The 16,675-nt window shown below is 47.2% G+C and overlaps 1 protein-coding gene and 1 pseudogene across 2 annotated transcripts in view; both read right to left on the bottom strand.

Moving 5' to 3' along the window:
• The window catches only part of LOC310670590 (zinc finger protein RFP-like), a 68,626-nt pseudogene that overhangs the window by 37,145 nt on the left and 14,806 nt on the right, over positions 1-16,675 (bottom strand). The gene's annotated exons all lie outside the window — the stretch shown is intronic.
• Positions 4,193-15,251, bottom strand: LOC310670587 (zinc finger protein RFP-like). Its single transcript, XM_083426154.1, has 7 exons — positions 14,743-15,251; positions 10,608-10,703; positions 9,389-9,619; positions 8,908-8,930; positions 8,030-8,148; positions 6,667-6,699; positions 4,193-5,164 (listed from the first exon to the last, which is right to left on the bottom strand). Exons 1-7 carry the CDS (start codon positions 15,166-15,168, stop codon positions 4,647-4,649), a joined length of 1,446 nt encoding a protein of 481 aa, XP_083282280.1. The 5' UTR covers positions 15,169-15,251; the 3' UTR covers positions 4,193-4,646.

The following is a 16,675-nucleotide window of genomic DNA, read 5'->3' as shown; positions in this document are numbered from 1 at the left end:
ATTTGCTGAATGTTTTCTCAAGTAGCAGCGAATGCTCCTTGATTGCTTCCCATGCTTTTGATTACACACAAACACAGACGTACCTAGTAAGTTGTGGTATTATTCATAACATTTTAATTCGCAGGCTTCCTTGGCATTTTTGAATTGGAGAACATCTGCTGCTGCCCTAAATGGACAGGAGTTCTGATTTAGCAAGTGAGACTTGATTCCGTGAAGAAAACTCCTTAATTGCACATTCATTTAAACCATAGCAAGTGGACCCTTGAAGTGAAAAGCCTGTTGGAGCAATAATGTCTCCAGAAACAGGAACGATATTCCATAGAAGAGGGGCAGCCACTCTCAAGGCCCTGCTCAGAGTCACTGTGCAAAAGGGCTTCTGAGATTTTTGGGGTGTGCAGGAGAGACACTCCCACAGACTGCAGGGATCTAGTGGTGTACAAGGCATAAGCCCCTCTCTCAAGTCACCTGGTCTTGGGGGATATGGGACCTTGAACTTGGCCCAGGAGCTGACTAGCAGCCTGTGGGAATCTCGCTAGCAGGGTGATCAGCACTGGCGGTTGTTTGCTCCCACTGTTACGTGCTGAAGTTCTCACCCTGGGCCAGCAGGCGGATACTGTAGTTTTCACTCAGGTCCACATATGCAAATAAGGGATTGAAAGTGACATTCAGTTATTGGATAGTTACAGAAAGTGGTTACTATTGCATTATAGTGGAGCTCTATATAAGCAGGCTGGCTGAACCCTTCAGTTCAGTTCAGGCCTGTGAATAAACAAGAGCTGTTTGAAGAATCGCTGTGTCGTCTGATATGTTCACCCACAACTTAACACCCACAAGCATGTCAACATTCTGCGCCGTCTTTTGCACAAACCATTCCACTAGGTAGGGGAACTAGGCTGCGGCTGAAGGACTTTGGCTTAGGGCAGCGTTGACTTCCTCCCTGTCTTTCAGATGCCGTCTCAGGGGACAGCCACCAGGCCCCCGGAGACAGGTGGGGCTTCTCCAAACAATTCCCAGTCAGAGACAAAGCTACATGGACGCGGCACTGAAATGCGACGGGGGCATGATTTTGCTGGGTAAGGCTTTAATTTTTAAATGTTTATTGGGTAAAACTCCTGCAGGAAAGGGAGGCATTGGGAGGAGGTCTTCCAGAGGATTTTGGTGGATTCTTCAGGGTGAGGGAATGTCCTAACTGCATATCAGACACCCTGAACACCTCCCTCTGTGCGTTGTTTCTGTCGACTTGGCACTTGAATGGGATGGACATCCTGTTTTCCTGGGGCTCTGAAGAGCCTTCCTTGTGTGGCGGAACGTTCTCCCCCTCTCCCCAAATCTGTTCTGGGGTTTCTCCCTGACCTTCCCCGGCAGATCTGGTTGGGCAGGAAGGGGGCAAAGTCTCATTGTGCTCAGGGAAGTCTTAAGCATATGCGATGCTGGGATGCAAAGATCTGCCTAGCGCCCCCCCCCCCCACCGCTTGCCCAGAGTTGTCGACTTTTTTTTTAGGTCCACTCAGGAAACCCAAACAGAAGAGCCTGCCGCGGCGCTGCAACAGGCGGCCTCTTCTTCCCTGGACTCCGACTCTCGGACCCCGGACTCTCGGCCAGGCGCCTATGATTAAGACGGCCCTGATTGTGCTAGTCCTGGCTTCCTCCTGAGGGACTTGAAATGGCCGAAGCTGGACTGACTGAGGTAAGTGGACATCTCGCTTAACGGCAGGCTGAGGTGTTCCCTTGAGCAGGGCGAATGTAACAGCAAGCTAAGGATCAGAGTGCACCTGAGCACGTGCAGAGCGCATATGCCCCATCACTGAGCAACTTCCCAGCCCTGTTTAATTTGTCTCAACCATTTCTATACCGCTTGATCACCACTGTCTCTAAGCAGTGCACAAAGTATTCCATATAATGAAAAAGAGTGGAAAATATAAAATAAGCCTGCAAGCATGATGATGATGATGATGTCTTCAGTAGGCTCAACAGGGAGAAGGGCCTGTCTGACCGCAACCTGGAAGGGAGTTCCATAAAATTGGGCCCACAATGGAGTGCTTTATATCCCACCTTTACGCCAAGGAGCTCCAGGTTCTCCCCTTCCTCTTATAATCCCCAGAACAACCACCCTGTGAGGTGGGCTAGGCAGAACCCGTGACTGGCTCAAGGTCACCAATGAGCTTCATGCCCGAGTGGGGATTTGAACCCTGGCCTCCCAGGTCCTGGTCCCACACTCTAACCACTACACCACACTGTCTCTCAGCAGCTGCTTAGGGAAGGGACTGGGGGCTGTGATTTTACACAGCTTAGCATTACAAAATCAGGAGTGGGAGCATGTGTGGGATCTTGGGCGTCCATCTTTAAATGGCGTTTTCCAGGACAGCAGAACCTGAGTGGGGGGTGTTTGGCTCAACTCTACCAGACACAGATGTTGTTGAGCAAGATCTCCCCCCCAAAAAAGAGAATGTTTTAAAGCTATTTTTTTAGCAAATTTGCCAAAAAAACAACAACACTGCTGATTCGAACTGCCACATGTCCAGATTTTTCTGGACATTTTAACCGATTTTTGGAAATTCTGCCCGGACGCCATTTTCAAAAGACAAATCCTGGGAAATTTCGTATGTATGACAGCCCAATGATATAGGCGTGCTCACGGAAGAGGGGGAAAGATGGGTTTGAGATCCACCCCTTGTTTAGAAAGGTACAAGGACACAGTGGAAAATGAGTGCCAGAAATGTTCATTTAAGTCGGGGTTTCTGATGTGTCAGCCTGAGGGTGCTGGTATACCCACCGGAACCTCCTGTGGTGCCTGCAAAAGTTCTCTGTAAATATCCCCTCAAAAATCCACAATGCACAAGAGACTCTTTCCTCTTCCTACTCAGTTCCTCTTTGTACTGACTCCGCCTCTCCTGCAGTGAACCCGCCCCCTTTCCATATGCCCAAGTTCCATTGGACGCCAGGACTGGATGCCCGCCTTCCCTTCCATTCTGAACAGGAGAGAGGTGCAAAGTTCGGGCAGCTGACGTGGAGGCATGCTTCCATCATTTGGCAATCCTGTCTCTCCTCCTCCTGATGCTGTTATATGTGGCATTTTTGTGTGTGTGTGTTATAGCAAACCCTCCTGCATGCAGCATTTTCTCTAAAAGTCAAGGGCTCTGTGCAAACCTCTCCTCCTGTTGAGCGATCAAGGCCAGTGAAGGAGGACTTGCTAAGCTTGTGTAGCATAGTGGACACGGGTTCAAATTTTGGGATGGGGAGGCCCACTTTGAGATGCCACATTGACAGCGAACACTACTTAGCAGAGCCCGACCTCACACAAACACCCCTCCCCAAATATGAGTGCAGTATGCTGGAAATAAAACTGTTGTATGTTAGTTAAAATAATAAATTTGATCATCCCTGGAAGTTGAACTGTATCCTCTGACAGAACATTGCTTCAAACTCCTAGGAAAGAGACTACTAGCCCATGCTGCTTCTATGGACTATGTTTCTTCTTTTACCTAGCAAACTGCCTAAAAGAAATCCTTAGTTTTGTTAATAAACGTGGTGAGGGGGGAAGGCAGGAAACGAAAAGGAGCCCCCCCAAAAAAAACCACCAGTGAGGAAGGCAAAGAAGAAAGCACATGGGGGAAAGCCCCCTTAGCGCGTCATGAGTTTGAGGGAAAGGCTTTAAAGCCACAGCAGGGGAAAGACGGAGAGGCCCAGTGGAGGCTGCCTTGCCCCGTGAGAAGCACAGCTTTGAGGACGGCCACACAGACACACACACAGCACCCGAGCGAGGGCGGGACATGGACGGGCAGGGGGAGCAGCTGGCATTTTGTCACCCTTCTCAGTGATGACACCCGGGGCGAACTGCACGGGTGGACAAACTGCCCACCCTCTGCTCTGGTCCCCATGAGGGAGGCAGGGGCACATTATCTCCACATTGCAGATCCTCATAGCACTAGAATTCGTGGCCCTCCAAGAAAGCTGAATGTTGTCCTACCCAGGACAGATAAAAGCATTTCATTGTGCAGCAGATAATTGAACTATGGAACTCACTGCCACTGGAGGCAGAGATGGCCCCCAATGCAGGAATCTTTTGCCCAAAATGGTGCTCCAGCTGGTGACCCTTAGATTAAGAGTCCAGCACTATCCAGAGGACACCCCATTTGATGCCCCCGATATGCAGTACAGAATCCAGCTTGTAAATAAGGAACGTCAATGCATCAACCCTAAACACATTTATAACAGGGCAGAAGCCCCACTCAATGCAATGGGGTTTATTTCTGACCAAGTGTAAAGAAGGTGAGGCTCTATTTGCAGAGGATATTTGAAGCTGACGCCTTGTTCAATTTCTTTTAGATTTTCTTCCCGTCTGAGGTCTCCAGAGCAAGAAGCTATCCTGTGTGACATGGGTCAAGGGGTTCATTTTTAGTTCCCTATTAATCCAATGATGCACAGCTGCATAAGGTCTTGTGGGGAGAGGAAGGTTTCCTAGAATTGCAGAAATGTGAGGGGCCCTGAGGGTCCTCTAGTCCCACCCCCTGCAGTGCAGGAAACATTTGCCCAACGTGGGGCTCAGACCCACAACCCGGGGTATTAAGAGGGTAAATCTTTTTTATGTCAGTCACTCTGGTCTGGAGAGAAACTCCTGCTGGGCCAGAGAGGCAGATTTAGTCTCCTCAGGAGATAATGAGGTGGGCTTCATTTCCCCACAGAAGAAAATAAGGCAGGAGGGTCTCTCCAGAGAACGAGGCTCCTGAGAACGTGTAGAGTTCGGCTCCTGAGTCAGCGTCAGAAAAAGACACACGTCCCCCTTCATAGTCCAGAGTCACCTGGATCCTCCTGGGCTCCCAAAACAGGGACAGAGGAGTGTCATCTGGGGATGTCCAGGCCCAGTACTCCCCTCCCCACATCCCCACAGCCCAGACCCCTGTCTCAGGATTGAAGTTGAAATAGTCCTTTCTCTCCACAGACTCCCTGGCAACCCCCAAACCCCACCATTCCCCACTTCTCGCAGTGACTTCCCAGAAATGTCCGCCTGCTGTGAATCCCTCAGGTCCCAACACACAAGGCCAGTCACTGAATCTCTCGGGATTATCAGGCAGGGCTTGATGTTCGTCTCCCAATCTTATGCTTTTCCCATCCTTGGACAGGATGAGGCTGGGATGGGCTGTGTCTGGATCCAGAGTGACATTTGCTGTTGGGGAAAAGATGAGGGAAAAAGAAGAATAGGCAGAGTCAGCTGAGAGACAGAAACGGACAGCTTGATAAAAAAAAAACAACAACCAAAAACCCCAGATTCCCTTTCAGATCAAGAGGATTCTTTGCGTCACATGCTAGACTGAGACTCCTCCTTGCAGACTCTCATCAGAATAAATATATTCCTTGTTGGTTTTTAAATCAGTTTCCTTCACTTTCTTATATTCGATGTGTATTGTGCCTGCCCTCCTCTCAACCTATAAAATTGAGGGGGAAACCAGGATAATAGTCTGTCTGGAAAAATAAATTCTGTGACCTGCGTGAAACACTTGAGAAGATAGAAAGAATGACAAAAGACAGCACAGTTAGTTCTGAAAATGAGATCCTTAGTGTGCAATAAAGGTAAAGGTACCCCTGCCCGTACGGGCCAGTCGCGTCCGACTCTAGGGTTGTGCGCCCATCTCACTTAAGAGGCCGGGAGCCAGCGCTGTCCGGAGACACTTCTGGGTCACGTGGCCAGCGTGACAAAGCTGCTCTGACGAGCCGGCACCAGCGCAGCACACGGAAACACCGTTTACCTTCCCGCTATAAAGCGGTACCTATTTATCTACTTGCACTTAGGGGTGCTTTTGAACTGCTAGGTGGGCAGGAGCTGGGACCGAAAGACAGGAGCTCACCCCGCTGCGGGGATTCAAACCGCCGCCCATACGATCAGCAAGTCCTAGGCACTGAGGTTTTACCCACAGCGCCACCCGCGTCCCTAGTGTGCAATGGTCTGCCAAATAATTTTTAATCAATCAGAGTACTTGGGATTGCTTTCCTTACTTTGTTTGGATCATCTTATGCTTGTGAGCAGCTGTTTTCAGCTTTGAATTATACCAAATCTGACACCAGAAACAGACTAACAGATGACTTGAGTGATGCATGTGTTGCTCTCAAACTTACAAAGTATGAGCCAATGTTAGACAAAATATCAACATGCATACAACAGCAAAAATCACATTAATTGTTCAAAAGCATGCCAAATACAAATTTTTACCTTTTAATAAAAAGTTGTTTGTTTCATTGAAAGCTCTGTTACTGTGTTTTTCTTTTAATACCAAAGGTGTTAATGTATGAGTTGTTTTTTTTCTAAACTAAAACCTCAGTATTCAGGTTAAATTGCCGTGTTGGCACTTAGCGATAAATAAGTGGGTCGTTTGATGCAGTTTGGGCACTGGGTCCCTAAAAGGTTTGCCACCACTGGTCTATAGGCGGGAATGGAACTCTGACTGGTGTGCAGGTTCTTCGCAGGGACAAGCTCTGCCCCCAGGCCAAGCCTTCAACCTCCCTCCCAGTTCATTCATGGGACAGACAAGGAACCCAAACACCTCTAGAGGACTGTTTCCCAGAGTGACGCCATTGAAGGGGGTCCCAAAGTCTGCAGAACAGACGGTTCAACACCCATGAAATATCCGTCCCCATCCCTCCTGTCAAATTGTTCCTCCCCTGGAAATTTACCTTTCTGAATCTGTTCACTGAATAGCAGAGCATCTGAGGAAGCAGAAAGATATAAAGTGCAAGGGCAACACTCTTCCACCTGAGATAAATCTCCATACAAAAGTAACACTTCATAACATAGCATCCTCAAATTCTAGTATAATTATTAAATAGTACAAAAAATAAGTAAAAACAAGAAAATTTGTGAAAATAAATAAAGCTTTAAAACAAAGCAATCATAAAGCAAGCTTAGAAACAGCAGAATAAAAACATTCAGCATGAATCCTGCTCATCTCTGAACTTTGTCCCTAAATTGGGCTCTACATTCTTGGACTGGAGGGGAGGCAGAGCAATAGGAATCCCGTAAAAGGAGGCAGAGGGGAGATGGAGGCAGCCTTAACATCTTCCTCAAGTAAAGTGGTGGGGGGAATCATTAAAACCAAAATTGTGAGACATAAGGAGAAGCAAAGTTTGATGAGGAAGGATTGACAGAGCTCTCAGGCAAAAGGAAACCCTTCCTCACAAACCTTCTACAAATATTTCAGATTGTTAACAAGCATAATTGTGCCCTTTGGGGCTCATGTGCTCTTGCTTCCATCCTCAATGTGGGAACTCTCAGAAGATCTTGAAGGCTGAAGCCCTAGATATGGCAGCTGCAGGGGGATGTCTGAGGAGGAGACAGCTCAGGCCTTGGCCCCACAGCTGAGAAAGAAGCCTGAGCAGGAGGCAGAGGGGGAACTGGGAAGAAGAAGAAGAAGAAGAAGAAGAGTTTGGATTTGATATCCCGCCTTTCACTCCCTTTAAGGAGTCTCAAAGCGGCTAACATTCTCCTTTCCCTTCCTCCCCCACAACAAACACTCTGTGAGGTGAGTGGGGCTGAGAGACTTCAGAGAAGTGTGACTGGCCCAAGGTCACCCAGCAGCTCCATGTGGAGGAGCGGGGAAGCAAACCCGGTTCGCCAGATTACGAGACTACCGCTCTTAACCACTACACCACACTGGCTCTCAGGCTTCTTAATGCCCTTTGACTGGGGGCTTCTTAATGCCCTTTGACTCCGTTCAGAGAAGGAGAACCTCCAAAGGACAACCCCAGATTGTGCAGACAGGGAACCACAAGGAAAAGGAGGTTTCATATAACTGTAAACAGATGCACATGGGAGGAAAAAATCCTGACTTTGCTCTACACTCTGGTTCAGGATTTCTTTACAGGATCCAGCGTCACAATATACATGGGCCATTCTGGGGGACAGGAAATGAAGGCTGGAGCACCAAGAAGGAAGGTATCCTGGGGTTACTCAATTCCATGCAATAAGAGCCTGGCATGTTCAGTTCTGAAGAAGTAACAGAATTCCCAGTGTGAAATCCTGGCAGCCATTTTTCATTACCTTTCCATTGTTTCATTGTATTCTCCACAAGGTGATTTAGATCACAGGATTCCAAGATCCTGTTCCTCAGCTCTGGAGGGAAAGCCAGTGGCTTCTCTGGCCTCTCTCTCTCCTCATACCTGGTGAAAAGAAAAACAGTGAATGGCCCCATTGTGGCCCCATCTCCCTAATTATTGCAGGTGATTTCAATAACATGAACAAAGTGGAAGTTTATTTCCCAACAGGTTTATTTCCACCACAGATGAGACCTCAGTCCAAAACCCCTGAGGACAGCTGTCAGTGGCTTCGTAAGGATGCTAAACAGCACAAAGGACAAAATGTAACCCAAAGTGACACCACCGGAGGACTCCCATGGCTTCACACAATGCTGCCCCCTAACAACTTTCTGGGAAGGTCCCAGGACTTAAGAACCAAACCCCTGAGGTGGAATGCCTGCAATCCCTCCCTCCCTGAGCGTCTCCAGAGGATGTGAGTGATGTCCAAAGCTGCCAAGAGTTGGGTGGCTGCTACTTGGACAAGATGCTACTTGGACACTGAAATCTGTTGGTACATCCTAAGCTCTTCCCAAGCATCTTTGGCACTTTCTCTTCTAGATGTTTGAAATTACCACAAAGTCCATGGACAGAAAGTGCAAGAGAAAGAAAAGAGCCCCCATCCCTTTGTGAAGGGATGTGGGGAGGGAGGGAGGAGGCAGTTGACCTTGGAGGGAGAATTGGGGGGCTACAAGTTCAGAAGAGGGGGCTCTACTTTCACCTGTGAGGTGCTGCAGGGAGTGAGTCCTACGGTCTCCCCCTGCAGCCCCTGGAGGGCCATGTCTGAGGTTCTGGCATCTCAGCTTCAAAGAGTGATGCTAATGGAAATGAGCCAGATCCACTTACCTCTGCAAGGTCCTTCTCACATCCTAGAGGGGAAAAGAGAAGGGAATTCACTGCACACCACAGGCCACACTAGGAAGACCCCCTCAGACCCTGCCCCTCGGATGTCAGTCTGCCTGGCACACGCCAAGGTTTTGGGTAGGGATGGCGGAATCAGCCAGTTTTGGTTTCTCACAGCTTTTATTTTTCCATTCTGAAATTATGAATTTTTCCAGTATCAAGTTGTTCACATTTCAGCATCACAGCTGAAGGGCATTCGGAGACAAAGCATCAGCAAAGAGCAGAAGATCAGCTCCTGTTCCATCAAGAACACAGACGAATCTCTAGTCTGCATTCAGGTGAGTTAAGCTTCCCAGGTCTCTTGGGTTTTCCTGTCCATTACAACCTGACTAGAGGCTCCATCAACTCAGCCCCTGCACTCCTTGCATACATGAAAGGGGCAGCCATTTCCTGGAGCCTTGGGCTGTTCCTGCCACCATCTTACCTGCAGGAGTTGACTCGCTGGCTGCTGACTCTTCTCCTCCATCTCCTGGATGGTCCTCTCAAGAGAGGAGAGATTCCTGGAGAGTCTGGCCAGCTGCTCATCCCTTCTCCCTGCAATCTCCTTCTCCACCTCTTCCACGTGAGTCAGCAGACGTTTTTCTTGTTCTTCCAGAAACTGGTGCAGTTCTCTGTACTTCTCCACAGTCTTCAGCCTCTCCGTTTCTGTTAATTTCTGCAAGAAAAGAGGAGGTCTGAGTGTGGAAGGTGCTCAGCCTTCAAAACGTCAGGAAGAGAATTGTGAGAATTCCACAGGGAGGACACTTCTGATTTTTCATAGACATGAAACCTCTAGTGGCTAAAGAAGTAAACCTTTATTTTGAGGGGAGGCCCTCTCCATTGCTGTTTCTGTTGACTTCTATTTTGCAGAGAGCTACAGCCTAAAGGAAGGAGCATTTTCCTAGCCATGGATGTTCCCTGCATGTTTTGGGGCATGGCATAACCAGAGTTCAGAGTTGTTCAGAGATCACCCAGGGACATAAAACACCCCTCAGCTTAGGCTGGTGCCATTTAGGTGTAGGAAAACTGCAGAAACAGGAGGAGGAGGACAGTGTAGAGTTCATCCCCAGAGCTCCCCTGTTTTCTTTAAAGGTTCAAAATAGCCTGAGTTTCCTAAAAATGAACAAGAGCGCACATTTAGAAAGACAACTCTTTGGTAATATTTATGGTAAATCAGGATTTGAATTGAACCACTTCCACCCTCTCAGCTCACAAATCCTCAGGCTTCTCCTTCACTGCTATTCACATAATAAATGACAAGGGGAAATAAACTCAATTTAGCTGCATTGAAAGGTGATGGAGACTGAAATATGGAGACTGAAACAGAGCAATCTTTTGAAATTCACACCTCAGAATTTTTCAAGGTTGACCCAGCCAGGTAACGTTCACAAAAATGTATTTATGAGGGTAAAGTACGTATCAAAATATTTATACAAGTACGTATCAAATATTTATACACGTATCAAAATATTTATACAAGAAGGTAGCATTATTAACCTTAGCATTTTATTCATTTTCATAATAATAATAAGCAAACAAACAAACTGATATGGAAAAGGAGAAATGGGGAGAAGCTCAAATGGGCAGATTTCCCCACCCCTCCTCAGTCCTGACTCGACTCTTCAAGTGCTGGTTCCCTCCCTAGTAACAAGAGAGACACTTACCAGGAGGTCTTTGCTTTCCTTGTCCAGGGCTGCTTGATAGGCCAGAATTTCCCCTCTCTCTTTCCTCAGAATCTCCAGGCGGCTACAGATCTCTGCCTAAAGAGAAAAGGAAAAACTCAGGTTTGATTGAGACACACAGAGAGGAGGTGAATAGTATGCTGGCTTCTTGCGCCCAGTGGCCTTGCTATAATAGCAAAGTAGTTTACTGGAGGAAATAAAAGTCCAGAGGTTTTCAACCTTTTTGGGTCCATGGCTGCCTGGACCAGCTACCTTTTTTCTGTGGCATCCCTGTGGGGCTCAGGGACCCAGTTAGGTCACCCTTTGCTTACAGACTTCCATCTAGTCTTTGCAGATGCTTCTCAGGGATATCAAGGGAGCTCCCTTTGTCCCCCTGGAAGAGACAAAGACTTCAACTCCCTCTTCTCAGTCATCCCAGGAGCCCTCAGGCTTCATGGAAGAACCCCGACCAAACCTAAGAGGAGGCGTGTAGTGGTGATAGGGGATTCCCTACTGAGGGGAACAGAAGCAGTGATCTGTGGGCCTGACAAGATGTCTCGGGAAGTGTGCTGTCTCCCCGGGGCTAAGATCCAAGATGTAACTGAACGAGTGCAAGGAATCATAAAACCCACTGACAAATACCCCTTCCTCTTGGTTCATGTGGGAACCAATGACACTGCAAGCAATAGCCTCCAGAAGATCAAAAGAGACTACGAGGCTCTGGGCAGGAAATTGAAACAATTAAATGCACAAATTGTCATCTCATCTGTCCTCCCAGTTGAACGACGTGGCCCAGGGAGAGAGGGAAAAATAGTGGAAGTGAACAGCTGGCTTCGCAAATGGTGTAAACAGGAACGGTTTGGATTCTTCGATCACGGACTGCAGTTTCTGGAAGATGGACTTCTGGCAAGCGATGGGCTGCACCTCACAACGGTTGGGAGGAATGTTTTTGCCAAAAATCTCAGAAACCTCATCAGGAGGGCTTTAAACTGACTAATGTGGGGGAGGGAGACAGTGCTCCTGAAGGTAGGAGTCTATCAACTGATGAAGATGATCATCCAAATGTCATAGACCAAATGGAGCAAACAGCACGCAGACCTGGTGGTGGGAGGAAAAAATCCTTAAATAAGAGACACGGGGGAATGATTAATGGACTTCAATGTCTGTACACTAATGCACAAAGCATGGGAAATAAACAAGATGAGCTTGAGCTCTTGGTACAGCAAACTAAATATGACATAATAGGCATCACTGAAACCTGGTGGGATAAGTCCCACGATTGGAATGTAATAATGGAGGGATACAATCTATTTCAGAGAAACAGACCAGACAAGAAAGGAGGAGGAGTGGCATTATATGTCAGGGATGTGTATACCTGTGAAGAGATCCAAGATTTAGAACCTCAAAGCCAAAGTGAGAGCATTTGGGTCAAAATTAAGGGAGAGAAGAATAACAGAGACCTCATTGTGGGAGTTTACCATAGATCCCCAAGCCAAACGGAGGACATAGATGATTCCTTCCTGGAACAGATGGCCAAGCATGCAAAAGGAAGGGAGATAGTAGTAATGGGGGACTTCAATTACCCGGATATTTGTTGGATGTCAAACTCAGCCAAGAGCATAAGGTCAAACAGATTCCTCACTGGCCTTGCAGACAACTTCATTGTCCAGAAAGTGGGAGAAGCAACAAGAGGAACAGCCATTTTAGATCTGGTCCTAACCAATGCTGATGACCTGGTTAGTGGGGTAGAAGTGGAAGGATCATTAGGCGCGAGTGATCATGCTCTTCTGAAGTTTACTATACAGCGGAAAGGAGCAGCCAAGCATACTAGGACTCAATTTCTTGACTTTAAGAAAGCCGACTTCATAAAACTTAGGGAAGTGCTGGGTGAGATCCCATGGACAGTAATACTAAAAGGAAAGGGAGTTCATGATGGCTGGGAGTTTGTTAAGAGGGAGATAGTAAAAGCACAACTTCAGGCAATACCAATGAGACGGAAACATGGAAGGTGCCTAAAGAAGCCAGGGTGGCTATCTAAAGAACTTCTAACTGAGTTAAGATTAAAAAAGGATGTGTACAAAAAATGGAAAAGGGGGGAAACCACCAAAGAGGAATTCAAACAAATAGCCACCACATGTAGACACAAAGTCAGAAAAGCTAAGGCACAGAATGAACTCAGGCTTGCTAGAGAGGTTAAAAGCAACAAAAAAGGCTTTTATGGGTATGTTCGTAGCAAAAGGAGGAACAAAGAAACAGTGGGGTCACTTAGAGGAGAAGATGGAGAAATGCAAACAGGGGACACAGAAAGGGCTGAACTCCTAAATGCCTTCTTTGCCTCAGTCTTCTCCGATAAAGAAAACAATGCCCGACCTGAAGAATTTGGAGGAAATGATTCAACAGAGAAAACACAGCCCAGAATAACTAAGGAGATAGTACAAGAATACTTGGCTAGTTTAGATGTATTCAAGTCTCCAGGGCCAGATGAACTGCATCCAAGAGTATTAAAAGAACTGGCAGATGTGATCTCAGAACCACTGGCAGTCATCTTTGAGAATTCCTGGAGAACAGGCGAAGTCCCGGCAGACTGGAGGAGGGCAAATGTTGTCCCTATTTTCAAAAAGGGGAAAAGAGAGGACCCAAATAATTACCGCCCAGTCAGTCTGACATCAATACCAGGGAAGATTCTGGAGCAGATCATTAAGCAAACAGTCTGTGAGCACCTAGAAAGGAATGCTGTGATCACCAATAGTCAGCATGGATTTCTGAAAAATAAGTCATGTCAGACTAACCTGATCTCGTTTTATGACAGAATTACAAGCCTGGTAGATGAAGGGAACGCAGTGGATGTAGCCTACCTTGATTTCAGCAAGGCATTTGACAAGGTGCCCCATGATATTCTTGTAAAGAAGCTGGTAAAATGTGGTCTTGACTATGCTACCACTCAGTGGATTTGTAACTGGCTGACTGACCGGACCCAAAGGGTGCTCATCAATGGTTCCTCTTCATCCTGGAGAAGAGTGACTAGTGGGGTGCCACAGGGTTCTGTCTTGGGCCCGGTCTTATTCAACATCTTTATCAACGACTTGGAGGATGGACTCAAGGGCATCCTGATCAAATTTGCAGATGACACCAAACTGGGAGGGGTGGCTAACACCCCAGAGGACAGGATCACACTTCAAAATGACCTTGACAGATTAGAGAACTGGGCCAAAACAAACAAGATGAATTTTAACAGGGAGAAATGTAAAGTATTACACTTGGGCAAAAAAAATGAGAGGCACAAATACAAGATGGGTGACACCTGGCTTGAGAGCAGTACATGTGAAAAGGATCTAGGAGTCTTGGTTGACCACAAACTTGACATGAGCCAACAGTGTGACGCGGCAGCTAAAAAAGCCAGTGCAATTCTGGGCTGCATCAATAGGAGTATAGCATCTAGATCAAGGGAAGTAATAGTGCCACTGTATTCTGCTCTGGTCAGACCTCACCTGGAGTACTGTGTCCAGTTCTGGGCCCCACAGTTCAAGAAGGACACTGACAAACTGGAACGTGTCCAGAGGAGGGCAACCAAAATGGTCCAAGGCCTGGAAACGATGCCTTATGAGGAACGGCTAAGGGAGCTGGGCATGTTTAGCCTGGAGAAGAGGAGGTTAAGGGGGGATATGATAGCCATGTTCAAATATATGAAGGGATGTCACATGGAGGAAGGAGAAAGGTTGTTTTCTGCTGCTCCAGAGAAGCGGACACGGAGCAATGGATCCAAACTACAAGAAAGAAGATTCCACCTAAACATTAGGAAGAACTTCCTGACAGTAAGAGCTGTTCGACAGTGGAATTTGCTGCCAAGGAGTGTGGTGGAGTCTCCTTCTTTGGAGGTCTTTAAGCAGGGGCTTGACAACCATATGTCAGGAGTGCTCTGATGGTGTTTCCTGCTTGGCAGGGGGTTGGACTCGATGGCCCTTGTGGTCTCTTCCAACTCTATGATTCTATGATTCTATGATTCTACCTTGGCTGCTTTTTACATAATAAACAACCACCAATTCATGCCATGCCTACTTTGGACCTGAGAAGTAAAAAGAAAACCTCCCAAGAAGAATCCACAGCTATTTCTCCCCCTCCAGATCCAGAGATCTCCTACCTTGTATTCCTTGGAAGCCTCCTCCAGAGGAATCACCTCGTGGTTTTTGTGCTCCTTGGATCTGTCGCACACCAGGCAGATGGGGGCTTCATCCTCCTTGCAAAAGAGCTTCAGGAGCTCCTGGTGCTTCTCGCAGACTCCTCCTTTCCCTCCTTCCTCCTTTCCCTCTTGAAGGCTGAGATTCTTCGCTATTTCTACCATATTAGCCAGTTGCCGGTTGGAGATGAGGCTCCTTCTCTGGACTCTTTTTCTGCAGTGAGGGCAGGAAGCCTCTGCCTCCGATTCCCCCCAGAACAGGATCAGGCAGGATCGGCAGAAGTTGTGCCCACACTCTGCGATGGTCACTGGATCCTTGAAGTAATCCAGGCAGATGGAGCACGTGGCTTCGTCAGAAAGATTCTGGATGGGACCCCCTGCAGCAGCCATGGCTCCCTCAGTTTCGTTTTCTCAGTTTTCACCCCCTGGGAGTTTCACTTCCCGGAAGTGACTCAGAAACTCAGTCACCACGTGATCTTTTAAAAAGCTCTTTGCAGTTCCTGAATGTTTTCTCAAGTAGCAGTGAGATAGCTGTCCACTTTTTCCCTTTTCTTGCGAGGAATCCTATTCGGAATAAGGGAATTTCTCTTTTAAAAAAGGGAAACGTTGGCAGCTATGAGGAGTGAATGCTCCTGGATTGCTTCCCATGCTTTTGACACACAAACAGAAACACACAGGTGTCTAGTAAGTTGTGGGATTCATACTGTAACATTTTCATTCATAGGCTTCCTTGTCATTTTTTAATTGGAGAAAGTCCGCTGCTGCCCTAAATGGACGGGAGTTTTGATTTAGCAAGGGGTGTTAGCATCTCACTCCTCCATTGCTGGATGTGGGATTGCTATATCACATGTCTGTGTTTACTTTCTAGGCTTGGAAAGTGTGAGAACGGAAGTCAGTCTTACCTCTTACGCTGTACTGTACTTCTGTATTGTTCCTCTCCCCCCCAGCCTTGGAGAAGAACTGAGAGGACGCCATGGTTGCTTGGTCCTGTATCTATTGCTTAAGAAGTGCTTAGAATGCTACACTCATGCTCCACAATCGTTTCTGCTATACTCTGCACATATTCTCTTGCACCATTAATATTTGAGAACGTCCCGGGGCTGCGGTGCATCAGGAAGACGCCCGGAGAGGCTTTTCCCATCCTGGGGGCTGCGTGTGCCCCCAGGTGTATTCTGACAATGGGGACCTGATTCCGTGAAGCCCTAAAAGTCTAGTTGCTGATTCTAACTTTATCCGTTTTTAGCATGCTGGCAAAGAACTTCATATTGAAAGAGACGCTTTGAGTCTTGCCAACCTTTTTATGGGCTTTTTATAGGGTAGGGTAGGGGGCGGAGGGGTTGCATTTATAGAACCAAAAGAGGCAATGCCCCCCCCCTCAAATTTGGGAGCCACTGGAAGTATCTGGGCTACAGGAATCTGCCAAGAATACCATCATTATTATTACCATCACTAAAACACTAAAGCACTGTTTCAAGGCAATTTACACACAGTTGAAAACAGTTTTAAATCACAAGAACAGCAAATACATTTAAAACCAGTACTTCTTTCTGGGGGGTGCAGGGGTACGCATACCCCTAAACATTTTGTGAATCTAAGTTTGGCCTCATTGAGGGGCAGTATTTTAATATGTGTAGGGAAATGAGAGGACATCTAAACAACTTTTAGAAAAAAGCACTGTTTCAAACCATAACAAGTGGACCCTTGTGCTAAAAAGCCATTTATCCAGCCTGTTGGAGCAAAAATGTCTCCAGAAAGTGCAGAGAGTGGGCGCCTGTCACCTCTTGACAGGAACGATATTCCAGAGAAGAGGGGCAGCCACTCTCAAGGCCCTGCTCAGAGTCGCCGTGCAAAAGGGCTTCTGAGATCTTGGGGATGTGCAGAAGTGACACTCCCACAG

Source organism: Podarcis tiliguerta (genome assembly GCF_965153285.1).
Source record: "Podarcis tiliguerta genome assembly, chromosome: 2".
In the NCBI taxonomy this organism is placed as follows: Eukaryota; Metazoa; Chordata; class Lepidosauria; order Squamata; family Lacertidae; genus Podarcis; species Podarcis tiliguerta.
Note: the sequence above shows the minus strand (reverse complement) of the source record. Positions and strands in the feature narration are given on the sequence as shown.

What these genes read in the sequence shown, in the direction of transcription:
- LOC310670587 (XM_083426154.1), bottom strand. Translation starts at nt 15,168, where the DNA reads ATGGCTGCTGCAGGGGGTCCCATCCAGAATCTTTCTGACGAAGCCACG. An exon ending in AGGAAAGCAAAGACCTCCTG is followed by an intron (nt 9,620 to 10,607) that starts GTAAGTGTCTCT and finishes CTTTTCTTGCAG; the next exon opens with AAATTAACAGAAACGGAGAG. An exon ending in TACAATGAAACAATGGAAAG is followed by an intron (nt 6,700 to 8,029) that starts GTAATGAAAAAT and finishes CTGCTTCCTCAG; the next exon opens with ATGCTCTGCTATTCAGTGAA.